This window comes from Oncorhynchus keta, chromosome 13, assembly GCF_023373465.1.
Source record: "Oncorhynchus keta strain PuntledgeMale-10-30-2019 chromosome 13, Oket_V2, whole genome shotgun sequence".
NCBI classification, from domain to species: domain Eukaryota; kingdom Metazoa; phylum Chordata; class Actinopteri; order Salmoniformes; family Salmonidae; genus Oncorhynchus; species Oncorhynchus keta.
Window position 1 is genome coordinate 44,509,452 of NC_068433.1, and position 16,797 is coordinate 44,526,248.

Sequence of the window (16,797 nt, forward strand, 5' to 3'; positions counted from 1 at the left end):
TGTATAATCTACCAGTGAAAGTAGTATGCCTTCTATTTTAGTCTACCCAAAAACAGACTGACAACAATGGGCACACACCAGCAATTTATTACCCAATCAGAACACCTTTCTTTGCCAGCACATAGAAAATAAACCAATGATAAGAAACAAAATTAATTCTACACTAACAGACAGAATTATAATGACCAGAAAGAGTGAGTAAAGGAACTGGAATGTTTGAAAGAGTTGCACAGAGACTTCTTGAGTAAACCATTGTATTGCTATTACATACAGATGTTTAACAAAACCATCACAAAGCACATGGAAAAATGTGTATTTGGTGTGTGTGAAGTGAGAAAGTCCAGTGGATTAAGTAAAACAACTCTGACCCTTTGGTTATCTCCCTCAGAAATTTCAATCCCATGATGTACCTGCTATACACACAAACTAAGAGACACCTCTTCCCCAGCTCTGTATTATAAAAGTTGAGCATTCTTTATTCCTGTAACAGACTCCCCCTTACCTTTACACAACGTCAAGTTACAGTATTTATATTTACAGTAGACACGCCGAGCCAATAGAACAGGAGCACTGCTTTGAACTCCCCTCTTAAATACACACAACCATGAGATTTAACAGGACTTTTACAGTGTTGCAGGTATACTTTTCTCCTCATTATGGTTTGTTGTGTTTGTTCTATTCAATACATTTCTATCTGCAGCATTCTGGATAGGTCTAAGGTGAGGACCAAAAGTGTATGGATTCCATCAGAAGATTCAAGAGCTAGTAAGGATAAACCTCCATGCGTCTAGTAGTCTCTGTGCTAACCGCTAACCTAACAGTTTTAGGGTTACTGTTATGCTAGACTAACAGTCTGAGGGAACAGTCACTGTACAGAGACGCTGCTCCTCAGGGGCTGTCACTGTCGTACCTCTTCCTCCACCTCTTCCTCAGAGTCCTCTTGCTGGCATTTCTTCTGCAGCGAAATGAGGGAAAGAGTGAGATTATAAAAACTGATGCCGGAAAATGAAATTGTAAGACGGTCGTGGAGATTGCTAAAGGGTTGTTTTAAGATGATCTTAAATTGTGTGAACCACCACTGCCGTCGTTCTCACCAGTTTGAGGAAGTCGATGAGCTTGTATGCGTCCTCGCCGGTGGAGAGGTCCACAAAGTCCCTAGGGATCCGGTAGCTCAGACAGGGACTGGGCTGCACCGTCACATCACTGGTAGTGTAGCGGAACACAGGGCCGTCCTACAGATACAGACGTACCACAAACTGGTGTTAACACAGGGCCTTCCTACAGATACAGACATACCACAAACTGGTGTTAACACAGGGCCTTCCTACAGATACAGACGTACCACAAACTGGTGTTAACACAGGGCCTTCCTACAGATACAGACGTACCACAAACTGGTGTTAACACAAACTGGTGTTAACACAGGGCCTTCCTACAGATACAGACATACCACAAACTGGTGTTAACACAGGGCCTTCCTACAGATACAGACGTACCACAAACTGGTGTTAACACAGGGCCTTCCTACAGATACAGACATACCACAAACTGGTGTTAACAAACTGGTGTTAGGGCCTTCCTACAGATACAGACATACCACAAACTGGTGTTAACACAGGGCCTTCCTACAGATACACAAACTGGTGTTAACACAGGGCCTTCCTACAGATACAGACCTAAAAACTGGTGTTAACACAGGGCCTTCCTACAGATACAGACGTACCACAAACTGGTGTTAACACAGGGCCTTCCTACAGATACAGACGTACCACAAACTGGTGTTAACACAGGGCCTTCCTACAGATACAGACGTACCACAAACTGGTGTTACACAGGGCCTTCCTAAACTGGTGTTAACACAGGGCCTTCCTACAGATACAGACGTACCACAAACTGGTGTTAACACAGGGCCTTCCTACAGATACAGACGTACCACAAACTGGTGTTAACACAGGGCCTTCCTACAGATACAGAAACTGGTACAGACATACCACAAACTGGTGTTAACACAGGGCCTTCCTACAGATACAGACATACAAAACTGGTGTTAACACAGGGCCTTCCTACAGATACAGACGTACCACAAACTGGTGTTAAACTGATACAGTACCACAAACTGGTGTTAACACAGGGCCTTCCTACAGATACAGACATACCACAAACTGGTGTTAACACAGGGCCTTCCTACAGATACAGACCTACACAAACTGGTGTTAACACAGGGCCTTCCTACAGATACAGACATACCACAAACTAGTGTTAACACAGGGCCTTCCTACAGATACAGACCTACCACAAACTGGTGTTAACACAGGGCCTTCCTACAGATACAGACCTACCACAAACTGGTGTTAACACAGGGCCTTCCTACAGATACAGACGTACCACAAACTAGTGTTAACACAGGGCCTTCCTACAGATACAGACCTACCACCAACTGGTGTTAACACAGGGCCTTCCTACAGATACAGACGTACCACAAACTGGTGTTAACACAGGGCCTTCCTACAGATACAGACGTACCACAAACTGGTGTTAACACAGGGCCTTCCTACAGATACAGACGTACCACAAACTGGTGTTAACACAGGGCCTTCCTACAGATACAGAACTGGTGTTAACACAGGGCCTTCCTACAGATACAGACCTACCACAAACTGGTGTTAACACAGGGCCTTCCTACAGATACAGACGTACCACAAACTGGTGTTAACACAGGGCCTTCCTACAGATACAGACGTACCACAAACTGGTGTTAACTGGATAATAAGCACAGAAAGACTTGCACACATGAACAAACATACACATGCATACGTACAACAAAGCCACAGCCTGTGTCACTGACCTGCTGGGCTGTGTCACCCTCCTCTTGATTGGCTGACAGGCTGTTCCCAGAGGTAAGCTCCTCCCACGTGAACAGCAGTGAATCGGTTACCTCACCAAAGGGGTTGAGATCGATCAGCCACACCTTCCCCTGTCGAAGACACACAGCGTCAAAGATGCACATACTCTTGGGCTACAACCAAACAGAGGCAGGAAATAATGGCTGGAAATATAAATGACAAGACCTACCCAGCTATCTCTGTAGACATCCAACACAACTGTAAAACAGAAACATACTGCATTACTCTTATTACAATATATTCTAATTATCACACCACACCGAATCCCACTCACAGTCCTCATCTAGGAACTGATACTGGACGTGTTGGCTGAAGAACTCCTGGATGGAGTGGCAGATCTGGGCTTCCTGCTTAGAGATGTGGTGGTAGTACTGGGTATAGTCTCTCTGGGAGATACCTAAAGAACACACACACAGCTCTCAGAACAGATCTTCAGTCCACACAACAGCCCTAACGCTTGCCACACTATCTTGGGAACAGTGCAAGTGAACACAGGCTCTCTGAATGTGGCTGAGGGAGGGTGAGAGTAAAGGTGAATGGTGTGTTAACCTCTTCATACAGTACTTACCAATCAGCTTGTTCTCTTTTATGAAACACCTGAACTCCCCACCAGGTAGCAGCTCACTCCACTTCCTCAGGACCAGCTGAACTCAGGGGTATAACACAACACTATTAAATAGTGGGGAAAAAATGTGTGTGTGTGTGGAAAAGGGAGTGTAAGCAGGTGTGTGCGTGTTTTATACCTCATAGTTTATGGCTGGATTCTGAGAATCCTCGTCACTGCTGTGAAGGAATCTGTAGAGGGAGATTGTTACAGTGACCATTCGGTTCTAGACTCACATTAAACTCACACACTTGCATTCACACAAATACAAGAGTAGTAATCTTCACACACATGCACACTTGCACAAATGCTCCTCATTGGGCTTGAAAGCTCAGTACCAAATCAAGTGCTGAACAGTGCTGTATTAAGTTCTCCACCATGCCAGAGCTGTCTGCCAACTGGGTCCATTATCAGAGCGCCCCAACGGGAGCAGTAAATCAACGAAGAAGCAATCTCACCAAACCTCTTCCCAGCCAACTGCTGTCAGATAGGCTGACTCACTGCCTGCAGTGTTTTCCCACAGCGGGTAGAAAACCCATCTATACTTAACAAAAATACAAATGCAACACGCAACAATTTCAAAGGTTTTGTTGAGTTACAGTTCATATAAGGATTGAAATAAATTCATTAGGCCCTAATCTATGGATTTCACATGACCAGGCAGGGGCACATGCATGGGTGGGCCTGGGATGGCATAGGATGTGTAGGTCCTGGGCTGGCGTGAAGCCGATTGGACGTACTGCCAAATTCTCTAATACGACATTGGAGGCAGCTTATGTTAGATAAATGAACATTCCTGCAAGCAGCATGCCAATTTCATACTCCCTCAAAACTTGAGACATCTGTGGCATTGTGTTGTGTGACAAAACTGCACATTTAAGAGCAGCCTTTTATTGTCCCCAGCACAAGGTGCACCTGTGTATTGATCATGCTGTTTAATCAGCTTTTTGATATGCCACATCTGTCAGGTGGATGGATTATCTTGACAAATAATAAAATGCTCACTAACAGGGAAGTAAACACATTTGTACACACAATTTGAGATAAATAAGCTTTTTGTGCACATGGAACATTTCTGGGATCTTTTACTTTTATAACGGTAATTGACCGTTAACGAACATAAACACATTTAGCATCTCCAGGCCTCCACTCATACAAGCCGCTGATCTACATAAAAGAAGTATAACAAATTAATTTAATAAACACCATCACAATAAATTCATTATATATTTTAGGCAGGTCTAAAGAAACATTATGATATGAATAAAATGTATTTTAGAAGAACAGAATATGAGTTGGCCTACTGTATGTTATCTAGCTATACACCATAACATAGGCCGTAGGCTAGTTCATTTAGCAGACAAGATATGCTTATAAGTCTTGCGTCATTATTTTATAGTAAGAAGAATGACACAAACCTTAAAATGTCTTAGAAATCAAAACATATATGGGCTCCATGATGCGACTTTAGGCTATGTGAGAAAATAGCGAAAAAAGCTTGCCTCAGACTGCACACGCTGTTCTCTCATCCAGTATCATCATATTTTCACTCATGAAATCAAAGTTTATTGGTCACGTACACATATTTTGCATATGTTAACACGGATGGAGTGAAATGCTTATGTTCCTAGCGCCAACAATGCAGTAAACAGTGGTGACCCGTCATTCAGAGATATAGATTTTTTTTTTTTTGACTGTTTTGCATATCATTTTGGCATTAATGTGCGTCACATCAGGTTGCAAACAATGTTTTTTTTTAATGATGGAGTTAATAAAGCCACATACAAACATGGTCTCTTTTTTGCTTTCCTGAGTAAGGCAGCTCCAAAATGCAGGTGTTTCAGCCTAGCTCAGTGCTTTCTGTGGTGAAGGGGCAGCCAGGGGATAATACAGAGCGTAGGGGTTAGTAATGTTCTCTTGTTGCGCCGTGATTGGCTCAGTGTACTGTCACTCATCGGGACACTACGTCACCAGAAAATCTAGAGGGATAGCTCGAAAATTCAAGCCTCTTGGGTGCTGCCATAGATTTACATTAGAAGCACCCATCCAAGAAGGCTCAAGGTCATTGGCCAAAGATAAAATTACATCAAATCAAGTTATATCTACTGTAGCTTTGATTAGACTGATCATGTCAACATCATACTTTCAAAATCTTAGCCAGCAAGCTAGACAAGCAGTCATCATCATGAATCAAGTCAACAATCTACTGACAATCTACTGTCATATGAAGAGAAGATAAAACGTATCGGTGCGCATCAGCCATAAACATAACACAACAAGTTCGAAATCGCAAATTAAACAATGAGTGGTTTGGAAGGATTCAGTGGCTAACTGCAAGCGTTGCAAAGCAATCATTAGCCAGCTATTCAGTGGAGAGGGTGTATGGTCCAAGTCTGGGTTTAAAGGTCTTTTCCATGCTTAAAAAGGACACCAAAAGGATGAATACATTGGCCATACTGTCAATCCAGCATGATTTCTGGCGCGCTCAAAACAACTGGAAAATAGGTACTGGGAAATCTCAGACGTCAGTGAGTTCAAGATAACTGGGAAGTCGGGAAAAATAATCATTCTAACGGGGAAAATAAGTTGAATGATTATTCAACTTGGAATTCCAAGTCGGGAACTCGGGCCTCTTTCTCGAGCTCTGACCTGAAAATCACTGACGTTATGATTCAACCTTGTCATGGCCCCCCCCAGCCCCCCCAGAGTTCCCAGTTGTCTTGAAAGCACCATAAATGCAGAGTTTGATGACAAAGGGAGAAGACAAAATTTGCCCACAAGAAGGACCGCCACCTTCCTGTTCAAGTGAGCACAGCACAACAAGGGGAGTCCCAAAATGTCTTATATGCTGCTGCTGCATAAATGAGGTAATATGCTAGGGAGAAAGTATTACTTTCTTTGCTTCAGTATACATAAGTGTATGTTGTGTAGTAAGCTGTTAGTAGCCCATGTGCCTCACCCTAACAATTTGGTCCCTTTCCCCCTCATAATTTACTTAGCCTACTGTTCTGACTTGGTGGTGCACATGTAGTCTATAGCCTGTTTTAGAGAAATGTCATCATTGAATGTTGTAAGAGCTTTCATTGTCTGTTTACAGTGCATTTGGAAAACATTCAGACCCCTTGACTTTTTCCACATTTTGTTAAGTTACAGGCTTATTTTAAAATGTATTGTTTTTTTCACTCATCGATCTACACACAATACCACATAATGACAAAGCAAAAACGGAAATAGCACATTTATAAGTATTCAGACCCTTACTCTGTACTTTGTTGAAGCACCTTTGGCATCGATTACAGCCTCAAGTCGTCTTGGGTATGACGCTACCAGCTTGGCACACCTGTATTTGCAGAGGTTCTCTCATTCTTCTCTGCAGATCCTCTCAAGCTCTGTCAGGTTGGATGGGGAGCATCACTGCACAGCTAATTTCAGGTCTCTCCAGAGAGGTTCGATTGGGTTCTGGCTGGTCCACTCAAGGACATTCAGAGACTTGTCCAAAAGCCACTCCTGTGTTGTCTTGGATGTGTGCTTAGGGTCGTTGTCCTGTTGGAAGGTGAACCTTCGCCCCAGACCTGAGATCCTGAGCACTCTGGGGGCAGGTTTTCATCAAGGATCTCTCTGTATTTTGCTCCATTCATCTTTCCGTTGATCCTGACTAGTCTCCCAGTCCCGGTCTCTGAAAAACATTCCCACAGCATGATGCTGCCACCACCATGCTTCACCATGGGGATGGTACCAGGTTTCCTCCAGACGTGATGCTTGAAATTCAGGCCAAAGAGTTCAGTCTTGGTTTCATCAGACCAGAGAATCTTGTTTCTCATGGTCTGAGTCATTTAGATGCCCTTTGGCAAACTCCAAGTGGGCTGTCATGTGCCTTTTACTGAGGAGTGGCTTCCGTCTGTCTAAAGCTACCATAAAGGCCTGATTGGTGGAGTGCTGGAGACATGGTTGTCCTTCTGGAGGGTTCTCCCATCTCCACAGAGGAACACTGGAGCTCTGTCAGAGTGATATCTGTTTTTATTTTTAATACATTTGCAAAAATGTCTAAAAACCTGTTTTCACTTCATCCTTATGGGGTACTGTGTATAGATTTATGCGTATTTGTATTTATTTAATCAATTTTAGAATAAGGCTGTAACTTGACAGAATGTTGAAAAAGTCAAGGGCTCTGAATACACTGTAAGATGAGCCTTAACTAGAATACAGTATATACACATATGAAGTGGGTAAAACAGTATGTAAACAATTATTCTAAATTTAATCATGTCTTTACTAAAAGTATGGAGCGTAGCATAAGGTAACGAGTCAATTCAGTAGTCATAATAATCCAGTCCACATTCAAAGGGATAACTATAATTGGTTTAATTTTATAGTCTAGACCAATTATGTCCCAAAGACATTTGAATTGTTTACCGTGGCTTAATATGCGGTCGGCTATGTATTGTAAAAAGGCACAATCATTTTAAAATAGTTTTTTTTTGTTTTTCCGGTCTTGGGCTAATATATGGGTATGGGTGTTTCGAATTAATCATCACCTTAGAATGCACTGTCCATTTTGTTGTATTTGGTTTTGAAACAACATCCACGTTTTTCACTCAGTTTCAACCTGTTGTTGAACTTTCGCCAAATTGATCATCACAGTAAGGTGAGTTTTAAAAACATGATATGTTTGATGTGATTTTCCATTGCATTTGCATTCATGTCAGAGTGGTTAGAGGAACAATAGAGCCCTGAGTACCAGGCCATTAGGACCTTATGGAGGAACAATAGAGCCCTGAGTACAAGGCCATTAGGACCTTATGGGGGAACAATAGAGCCCTGAGTACCAGGCCATTAGGACCTTATGGAGGAACAATAGAGCCCTGACTACCAGGCCATTAGGACCTGATGGAGGGACAATAGAGCCCTGAGTACCAAGCCATTAGGACCTGATGGAGGAACAATAGATCCCTGAGTACCAGACCATTAGGACCTGATGGAGGGACAATAGACTGCTTAGTACCAGGCCATTAGCGAGCTGAAGGTCGTAAGTGAGTTGGGTACTGTCAACGTATGTGCAGAGTGCATAATAGGAGATTACCGTGACTCTTGGTCACGTGGAATTTGACTGCAGTAATATATATAATAATATAATAATAATAATATATGCCATTTAGCAGTTACAGTCATGAACCCACTACCCTGGCGTCATGACTCTACCAACTGAGCTACAGAACACACAGTCATGACTCATGACTGTCGGTGTGGCGGTAATACGGTCATCGCAACAGCCCTAGTGAGAATGTGAGTGCGTGGAGGAGATTCTTACGGCTGTGTGAGGTCGTGGGTGATGAAGTCAGAGCTCTTGAAGAGCAGGAAGATATCGCTCAGACTCTGACACTGCAGGGAGCTGTTCAGAGCAATCCAGTTAGCATCCTGCAGGAGAGAAGGAAACACACACACACACACACACTTATTCACTCAAAATCACCACTCAGACAGACACACTGTGGACAGTATTTTAACCATATATTGATGGTGTGTTGAGGGTTGTGTTTCTCACCCGTGGTGCACTCCAGTTCAGTTTGGGAAAGACACACCCACCTAGGGTGTTGATGGCCTCCAGCACTTTAGAGTTGAATTCTGGGAACTCTGGAGCCTGGAACACAAAGCATTACAACAAATCTCCACCTATTCATTGTATGCATATCATATTACAAACTTGACAAAACTTATATGCCGATGGATTGATCATATTTAACATTATCTACATTACTTACTGTTACAGTGGTGGTTGTCTCATCATCTGACCACTAATTTTGTTGAGAGAAGAAAATATAATCGATCAGTAATTGAGCATAAAGTCTGCCTTTTCAGAGAGCGAAATGGAGTGCACCTCTATGTCTGGAGCAAAATTACCTGAACATCTTCCTCCTCTGAGTCACTGTTGTTGGTCTGGTTTTGCTGATTGTTGTTGTCCCTGGAATGAGGCGAGATTTTATCAGTGAGTATTCCAAGGGCAATTCCAACGGAATTACAGTCACAGAATACGCTGAGAGTCATATTTTTCACTTTAAATTGTATGCCAAAAAAACCCATTGTTTTCAAAGTTTTAAAAAACTATAGAACTCCATGCACAAGGACTACTTTCAACAATTTCCACAGAAACTTATACAAAAAAAACAATTTACAGGAAGAACTGTGCAGATCAAGTTTGGCAAAATAATAAAACTGAGGGAGATTTTACCATAATTATGTTATCACTTTGCGTCTGCACAATTTTTTTCCAGTGTGTTTTTTTTGTTACTGTGTAAATTGTTCAAAGTAGTCATTGTGCATAACGTTTTATGGTATGTTAAACTTTGAATTCAATGTTTTTTTTATTTAATTTTTATTTTTAAAAATTGTCTAAGAGTAATTATGTTACCGTAGAATTGCCCACAAGTGACTGTGTATGGGAATACAGGACACTAGATGTATGTGCTTTAAGGGTAAGTAAAGTTATGCTTACCCTCCAGAAACTACTAGAGTTCCATCGTCCAGCAAATAATCTATTACATTCTGAGGCAGTGGGAGAATCAAACTGAAAGAAAGATAACAGCAAACATAAGGCCTACACAACACAAACTATCAGACTAGTATTGACCAAAGATAAGAGAAAACAAACAGTCTCTAAGGTAGAGATTGAGCTGATGCAATATCAATGACAATATCATCACACAAGCATTTACACCTGGCACTTCTAACAGATTAAAATGTTTAACAGTAAAGGACAGGTGTGGTTTGTAAGAATTCACAATTAGCTAATAAAAGTAGTTTGGCTGTGTTAAAATATCAGACGAACACGGGTATATGTGTAATATATATATATATATATATCACACACACACACACACACACACACTGGCTAACACAGCTTGCTAGCTATAAACAGACAACTATACGTTAGCTACCCAAATTATAGCACAACCAGTGTTTTTTGAGAGTGACGAAATCAAGTTAAAGAGTTCACCTTTTGATAGTATGCTTCTTAAATATCGGATACCAGACCGAAAACTGACAATTTACAACTTGCTCCTTCTTCATACTGCAGATGATGTACCGGAAGTGAGTCCAGCCACATATAGTTCCCATAAGAAAAAGGCGATTGACATTGGTTTCCATGTAGTTTACAACCTTTCCAAAACAACATCATTATAATGGCTTCTAATTATTAGCAATGTGTAATTGAATTATATTTCAGGTTAGGTTATCTGGAATGGTTGTAGACCATCTCTAATGTATTATAATATTTTTCAGAAGAGGGAGATTATTTTTGCGTTGCACACGTAGGCGTGATCAATGTTGGGGGCTTTCATTTTTTTCCCCTCAGGGAGTCTTCACTTCTTTAACTTGACTTGTGGCTAAACCCACTTCATTTTCACGTGAGTACTGCACATGTATCCAATTTAGAAGTAACTATGCTTTTAAAAATATATATTGATATGTTTTAAGAATATTTACATAACAGCATGTGGGATTTTGCTAGGAATGAGTTAGCGGACTAAATTCCTCTCCATGGTGAAGGATGTTTAAAGTTCATCAGAAACTTCCCTGACAATGGTGTGGAGAAATTATTAGCTTGGTAGCTAGCTAATTTAGTAGTCTGATTAATCAGGCTGTAATAGACATTTACTTGGTATAGCTAACTAGTTTGCAAAGTTAGGCAACCTTGTTATTTACGAAGTTTTTGGAACGGATTCCTGTTGGAACGTTCCACAAATTATACCCACCCACATCAACTTGCTCTACCGGTTTTCTGTGCGGTTTCTCAAAACTAACGTTGTTTAACCTACATTTTAGTGAGCTGGTAGTTAAATGTTAGTTTTGTATGTGAGATATTAGCTTCTCGTCAATAACTATTTAACCAAGCATGGTATATTCTTTTAATCTAAAAAAAAATCGTTTTAAATTGAAATCCGAATTTAAAAAAGGTAACAATGAAAAATTTACCTATTAAAAAGGGTGTAAATATTCTCCATCCACCCCTGATTCAGAATATACAATTTTCATTGTCATGGACAATACACAATTACCTTGGTGCCAAACCGAATCATAGAGTACCACAGAGTATGAGTCATAATACCCATAAAACCTAGCTGTCAAACAGGGAAATGGTTCCAATAGTTGTTCTATCATTTCATTTATCCTGTAAGGAATTTTAGAAACATTTAAAATAAGGGCTGTGTTTCTGGTCTGTTGTGTTTTGTGTCTTGATAACTGTGTAAATCTCTCTCAGACAAAGTGATGTTTATCAATATAAGGGATTTGGAGTCTTGCAAGATGTCTACTTTGATGTTAACTAGCATTTTTGAATCAGAGTAAATAAAGCCGACTATATTAACAAAAGTCACCTTGTTGATCAAAATGTCATGCCAGCCCTTATTTTAAGGGATTGTAAAATCCCCTATGGGGAAAAATGAATGGTGGAAAAATGATTGGAACCATTTCCACAGGTGGAGTATTGGTTGCAGGCAATTGCCATGAAGTTTATGTATAACTATCTGCATTGCATATACCTCTTAATTATCAACTCATGAACGTAATAAAAAACATTTCTGGATTTGGGCAGACAAACTAAATCCTCCATCCATTTCCCTGAGAACAGTACTGGAAAGATGAGCAGCCCTCCCAAATCGACAACCATACCTAACGTTGTAAAAGAGGAGGTAGATATTTTATACAATAACATGCACATTGTGTGGTGTAAATGCCTATCACAAGAGGCTCTAAGGTTAGGAATATCACATAACTCAACGGTATTCTCTTCAGGTCATTGCATCTGGGAAATGGTTGAAACTTGAGAAGACCACCTATGTGGACCCTGTTGGAAACACAAGGTATGGAAGAGCTCAGAGTTCCATAAGTGATTTTTGATAAACACATTTTTTTCCCTTCTCCATTTTACAATTCATTTTTGTCTTTCAATAGAACTTGGGAGACTACGAAAAGGACAACCAGACAGGCCAATGCAGCAGATGGTGTGTGTACATACATTTCATACTGATGGATAAGCAGTGACATTATAGAAATGTATTCCTGTGTTTTATTCCAGGTGTGGGAATCATCGCCCTTCTGAAGAGGACCCTCCACAAAGACTGTGTTGTCATGGTGAAGCAGTTCCGTCCACCAATAGGGTGCTGTACCCTAGAGTTCCCTGCAGGTGACATGGGTTTACAGTCACATCTCAAAATTCTGTTCAGATGCAGTGTATGTAGGCCTGTCATTGCTGTATTTTGCCTGCTGTGTTCTGATATCCGTGTTTGCTGTCTATGGGTGTTTTTGCTGTTGCTCAGGTCTGATTGACAAGGGTGAGAGTGCAGAGATTGCTGCTCTGCGAGAGCTGAAGGAGGAGACTGGTTACAAGGGGGAGGTGGTAGGAGTCACCCCAGGTAAGGTCTTATGAACACACACACACTCTCAAAACACAGGGCAGATTATGTCCATGTACCAGTTCCATCAGCAAAGAGAAATCCAATATGCCTGTGATCTTCTGAGTGCCCAGTTTTACCATTGGGCATGTGAGAGTGCAGTATGATGTCAGTGACTAGTGGGGCAGTAACACAAAGCAGATTACAAGTTTGAACTCCCCTTCATCCCCCCCTTTCCTCTCCCTCTTGTCCTGACCTCGCAGTGACCTGCTTGGACCCTGGCCTCTCTAACTGCACCACACAGATCGTCATGGTTAACATCAATGGAGATGACCTTGAAAACACCAACCCCACACAGCAACTGGGTAAGTTACGGGTCACGCTCTTGGAATGTTATGAATCTGTTATGATTTTTTAAATTTTTATGTATTGTCAAGCTGATATGTATTTTACATGTTGTCCTAAATGTGTACTTATTTCTCTGCTTTCCTCCCTCTTTTACTCGTTTCCAGGTGATGGAGGTAAATATTATTTTCTTTATAATCACACTTTCAGTTATTTTTCCACTATTAGAATAACATTGAACTAAATTGTATTCTGGCTTCTCTTTTACTTCCAGAATTTGTTGAAGTTCTTCTTCTACCTCTTGATGAATTCCAGAGGGAAATTGATGGTGAGCAACGATTTGAAGTTTCTTCTTCACAATAACACAATTGTTAAGTAATAATGGAATCCAATTTGAGACAGAAAAGCATATTGTTACAGTTATTATATTCTGCTAGTGATTACCTGAAGAGATCATATTTGCATAACCCCCCTCCTCCTACAGACCTGATGAAGAAGGAGAAGATTGTGGTGGACTCTAAGGTTTACATCTACGGCATGGGGATGTCCCAGGCCTTCTTTAAACCCAATGAACTCCGAGTGCTCAAACAGTGAGAGAAGGATGGAAAGAGAAAGTAAAGTGGAGAGAGTAGACTAGATGGATGTGAATAGAGGGAGAGGGCATTAGGTTGCCAACTTGTTTGTTGTCGTCTCTCTGTTACACTACGAATATGGACTAAGCCAGGGATGAAACTGTCAACAGGGTGGCCATTTTGTGGCTTTAAGCTGTTGTCTTGGGGATCAGTCAATGAGATTCATGGAGTGTTACCCTACAGCTTGTATTATCCAAGACCAACCGCTTTTATGCACCTTTACCTGTGGGGATAGTCCTAATTAGATACCATATTTGTGATTAATGTGATATTACATGCTGTCTGATAATACAAAATTCTTACACTGATAGGAATATAATTGCTAAATGACAACTGAGTACATACTGGAACATTCCTAACTTTCACTAACTCAAATGACTAAGCTTCACTGTAAAATAACTTTTAAAAGGTACTGTTATAATAATATGCCTTGAAAGATGTTACTCGCAACGGCAATAGTTTTGTGCATTTATGTTTACATCCATTAGTTCACACCAATGCCCTGTTAGACCAAGGCATAGGTGTAGATGTCTCCTTACTGGTATAAGGCTGACATGCAGATGATCCTCACATTTTATTTAGCAATTATCAGTAATTGAATTAACTTGATGTCAATAAACATGTTATTCTTATAGCAACATGTAGACCTACTTTTATTTTCAGCCTCTTGGCTTTTGCTATTCTCCTACTGACTAATGGGTGGCGCTGTGCAAGCAACACATTGAACTTGATCCTCCGTAAATTCCCCAAAGAAGAACCAAGTAGCCAATAACCGTGTTATCAACAACAACGAATGCTCGACATTATATCAGTAATATTCAATGTTATTTAAAAAGGTGAATGTCTAACAGGCTAAATCCACAAGCGAACTTTACTTTGCACTGTACATTAGCTGATATAAACACGGGCTAGCCAAATACCGGGTAGGGTTGTTTGGCTGCTCACACTAGCTAGCATGTAGCATATACGCTAACATTTAGATGACTTATTTTCGAAAAAGCAGGAAACGAAAGATTGGACATCAGCAGCTGTTCTTGAAACAACATGATGGAGTCGTCCACTAAAGGTAATGCTGCTTGGCAGAGGATGGTAAATGGCAATTGCTAGCTAGCCAACTACTGTAACTTTCTAATGTATGCTTAACTCTACGACGTTAATCGGTACGCATTCTCCTCAGTACTGACCCATAACACAGGACTGGTGTCATTAAGGTGTGTGAGAGCGTGTAGTAGAGCTGTACTCACAGCCCTGGTGATGTTGCAGGAAAAGCCAAGCGAAGGCACCTTAACTCAGAGGAGTGTCGTGAAATTAGTAGGAGACCGGAGGGCAGCCAACCCCTCACACAGCCCCACTCCGTCACTCGTAGGCACAGCAACTCAGACCCCAACCGGGGTTTGTACCCCAGAACACCCACAAAGAGAAAGAGAGGTACTGCACATTTGTGTGTCTAGCTTTTTTAAACTCTTGAGACCTGAAGGGATGATGTAGCATTTTGTACACATATCATTTACCTTGTCATCCCCTCCCTTTACTCCCTCTTCTCATCTTCCCTGGATCTCAGATGCACGTGATGACAAGAAGCAGCAAGGGATCACTAAGTTTTTCCCTGTGATCAGTGTGGTCAAGGTGTTAAGTCCTCAGAAAGCAGCCCTGTCCCAGGGCTCAGGTTCCATAAAGACAGAGGGACTCAATGGAGAGCTCATCCCCAAAAATGAGACTATTGAGGAGAAGGCACTAGCCACCTCTATGAAGGAGGAACCTGAGGATGAGAAGGTGGACTATCTGGAGGGGCTGACAACAGACATGTTTGGGGACGACAAGGAGTTTGAACGCTGTTCAGATCCAGACCCAGCCTTAATGAATCATCATGAGGAGGAGGAGGTGGAGGCCCTGCCTGATGCCCTCTACGGCCTCTTGGGAAGCAGCAGGGGCCTGGCCCATCCCCAGGGTCACGTGGACGACCTCCCAGAGGAGGTGCTGATGCTGGTGTTGAGCCTCCTGCCTGCTGAGGACCTCTACTGTAACGTCAGCCTGGTCTGCCAACGCTGGAGGAACATTGTGACCCAGTCACTGGTGAGAGCCTGGGACAGGGGGAGGAAGTTATGGTTAAAGTTAGGAAGATAAGCTAGTGTAAAAATGTTAATAGATGTGATTTATACATTATTTTGGGTCTAAGTTGTGTCTTTGGGCCCTGTGTGTAGTTTGTGCCCTGGAAGAAGCTGTATTACCGCTACTCGAAGAAGGAGATCGACGCCGTGAAGGAGATCAACGCCATCCTGGAAACCCATAGAATCATAAAGGACGACCAGGAGAGCATCCTCCATATAGTCGAGTAAGGACTCTTTACTGTAAACTGTTCCTTTGGGCCATTTCTGTTCATTTCTGATCTATTCTGTGTGTGTGTGTGTGTGTGTGTGTGTGTGTGTGTCTTTTTTTCTTTCTTTTTTCCCCCTCCAGGTTCATGGCCCAGTATAAGCCCAGTCAGAAGGTGAAGCCTGAGTCAGTGTTACAGAGTGTGAGGACACATTGTCTGTTCCCTCAGGCTGAGGCCTGCATTAAACACCGACTCCCCAAATTGGAGGGTATCGAGGGGGTATGTAGCCACACACCCACACACACGGTTGAAACTACTATTATACTTCTGAGCTTATCTGATTGGACTGTGTGTGTATTTGTCAGGGCCCTAACCCGTGGGCAGCCATGGCCCTGATGCTGGTGCTGTGTGACGGTGTGGGAGATGTTCTGGACCTGGTGGTCTGTCTCAGAGGCTGTCTCCCTTCAGCCAGCGCCATCACGGAGTACCTCAGCGCCATGGCAACCATGCTGCTCGCCATGAGGAGGAACGACATCAACATCAGCAACAGGTCAAGATGGAAGTTAAATAGAGATGAAAGATAGATTTACACAAACAGATGGATAGACAG

The 16,797-nt window shown here is 41.9% G+C and overlaps 3 protein-coding genes across 11 annotated transcripts in view; 2 read left to right on the forward strand and 1 right to left on the reverse strand.

Moving 5' to 3' along the window:
* Nucleotides 1–69: 69 nt before the first annotated feature.
* On the reverse strand, nt 70–10,665 carry LOC118392402 (cell division cycle protein 123 homolog). Of its 3 annotated transcripts, none has more exons than XM_052460270.1 (13): nt 10,499–10,651; nt 9,998–10,069; nt 9,406–9,466; nt 9,267–9,299; nt 9,050–9,145; nt 8,816–8,922; nt 3,647–3,698; nt 3,472–3,547; nt 3,178–3,300; nt 3,073–3,101; nt 2,846–2,974; nt 1,095–1,232; nt 70–955 (listed from the first exon to the last, which is right to left on the reverse strand). In XM_052460270.1, the coding sequence occupies exons 1-13, from the start codon at nt 10,648–10,650 to the stop codon at nt 899–901; spliced, it is 1,125 nt and encodes a 374-aa protein (XP_052316230.1). In that variant the 5' UTR covers nt 10,651; the 3' UTR covers nt 70–898. The 3 variants fall into 3 exon arrangements, with proteins under 3 accessions (XP_052316230.1, XP_052316231.1, XP_052316232.1); XM_052460271.1 differs by lacking the exons at nt 70–955; nt 1,095–1,232 and adding exons at nt 2,337–2,427; nt 2,648–2,679 and having other exon boundaries at nt 10,499–10,665; XM_052460272.1 differs by lacking the exons at nt 70–955; nt 1,095–1,232 and adding exons at nt 2,521–2,611; nt 2,648–2,679 and having other exon boundaries at nt 10,499–10,665.
* Nucleotides 10,666–10,761: 96 nt separating this feature from the next.
* On the forward strand, nt 10,762–14,507 carry nudt5 (nudix (nucleoside diphosphate linked moiety X)-type motif 5). Of its 2 annotated transcripts, XM_035784365.2 has the most exons (10): nt 10,762–10,910; nt 12,098–12,194; nt 12,298–12,365; nt 12,457–12,506; nt 12,581–12,688; nt 12,822–12,917; nt 13,160–13,261; nt 13,409–13,417; nt 13,516–13,569; nt 13,726–14,507. In XM_035784365.2, the coding sequence occupies exons 2-10, from the start codon at nt 12,144–12,146 to the stop codon at nt 13,833–13,835; spliced, it is 648 nt and encodes a 215-aa protein (XP_035640258.1). In that variant the 5' UTR covers nt 10,762–10,910; nt 12,098–12,143; the 3' UTR covers nt 13,836–14,507. The 2 variants fall into 2 exon arrangements, with proteins under 2 accessions (XP_035640258.1, XP_035640259.2); XM_035784366.2 differs by lacking the exons at nt 13,409–13,417; nt 13,516–13,569; nt 13,726–14,507 and having other exon boundaries at nt 12,134–12,194; nt 13,160–13,329.
* Nucleotides 14,508–14,572: 65 nt separating this feature from the next.
* The window catches only part of fbxo18 (F-box DNA helicase 1), a 28,125-nt gene continuing 25,900 nt past the window's right edge, over nt 14,573–16,797 (forward strand). For 4 of the 6 annotated variants that reach the window (XM_052460268.1, XM_052460267.1, XM_052460266.1 and 1 more), the window contains exons 1-6: nt 14,636–14,939; nt 15,137–15,301; nt 15,435–15,946; nt 16,075–16,205; nt 16,331–16,466; nt 16,553–16,737. In XM_052460268.1, coding sequence (XP_052316228.1) covers nt 14,918–14,939; nt 15,137–15,301; nt 15,435–15,946; nt 16,075–16,205; nt 16,331–16,466; nt 16,553–16,737 — 1,151 coding nt within the window. In that variant the 5' untranslated portion in view covers nt 14,636–14,917. Of the gene's footprint in view, nt 14,940–15,136; nt 15,302–15,434; nt 15,947–16,074; nt 16,206–16,330; nt 16,467–16,552; nt 16,738–16,797 lie in introns of all 6 variants that reach the window. The other 2 variants (XM_052460264.1, XM_052460265.1) reach the window with 2 other exon arrangements.

Coding starts and splice junctions, on each gene's coding strand:
- nudt5 (XM_035784365.2), top strand. CDS start 12,144: ATGAGCAGCCCTCCCAAATCGACAACCATACCTAACGTTGTAAAAGAG. Junction 12,366..12,456: donor GACCCTGTTGGAAACACAAG/GTATGGAAGAGC, acceptor GTCTTTCAATAG/AACTTGGGAGACTACGAAAA. Junction 12,689..12,821: donor TACCCTAGAGTTCCCTGCAG/GTGACATGGGTT, acceptor GCTGTTGCTCAG/GTCTGATTGACAAGGGTGAG.
- LOC118392402 (XM_052460270.1), bottom strand. CDS start 10,650: ATGGAAACCAATGTCAATCGCCTTTTTCTTATGGGAACTATATGTGGC. Junction 3,301..3,471: donor AAAAGAGAACAAGCTGATTG/GTAAGTACTGTA, acceptor TGTGTTCTTTAG/GTATCTCCCAGAGAGACTAT. Junction 2,975..3,072: donor ATGTCTACAGAGATAGCTGG/GTAGGTCTTGTC, acceptor TGTCTTCGACAG/GGGAAGGTGTGGCTGATCGA.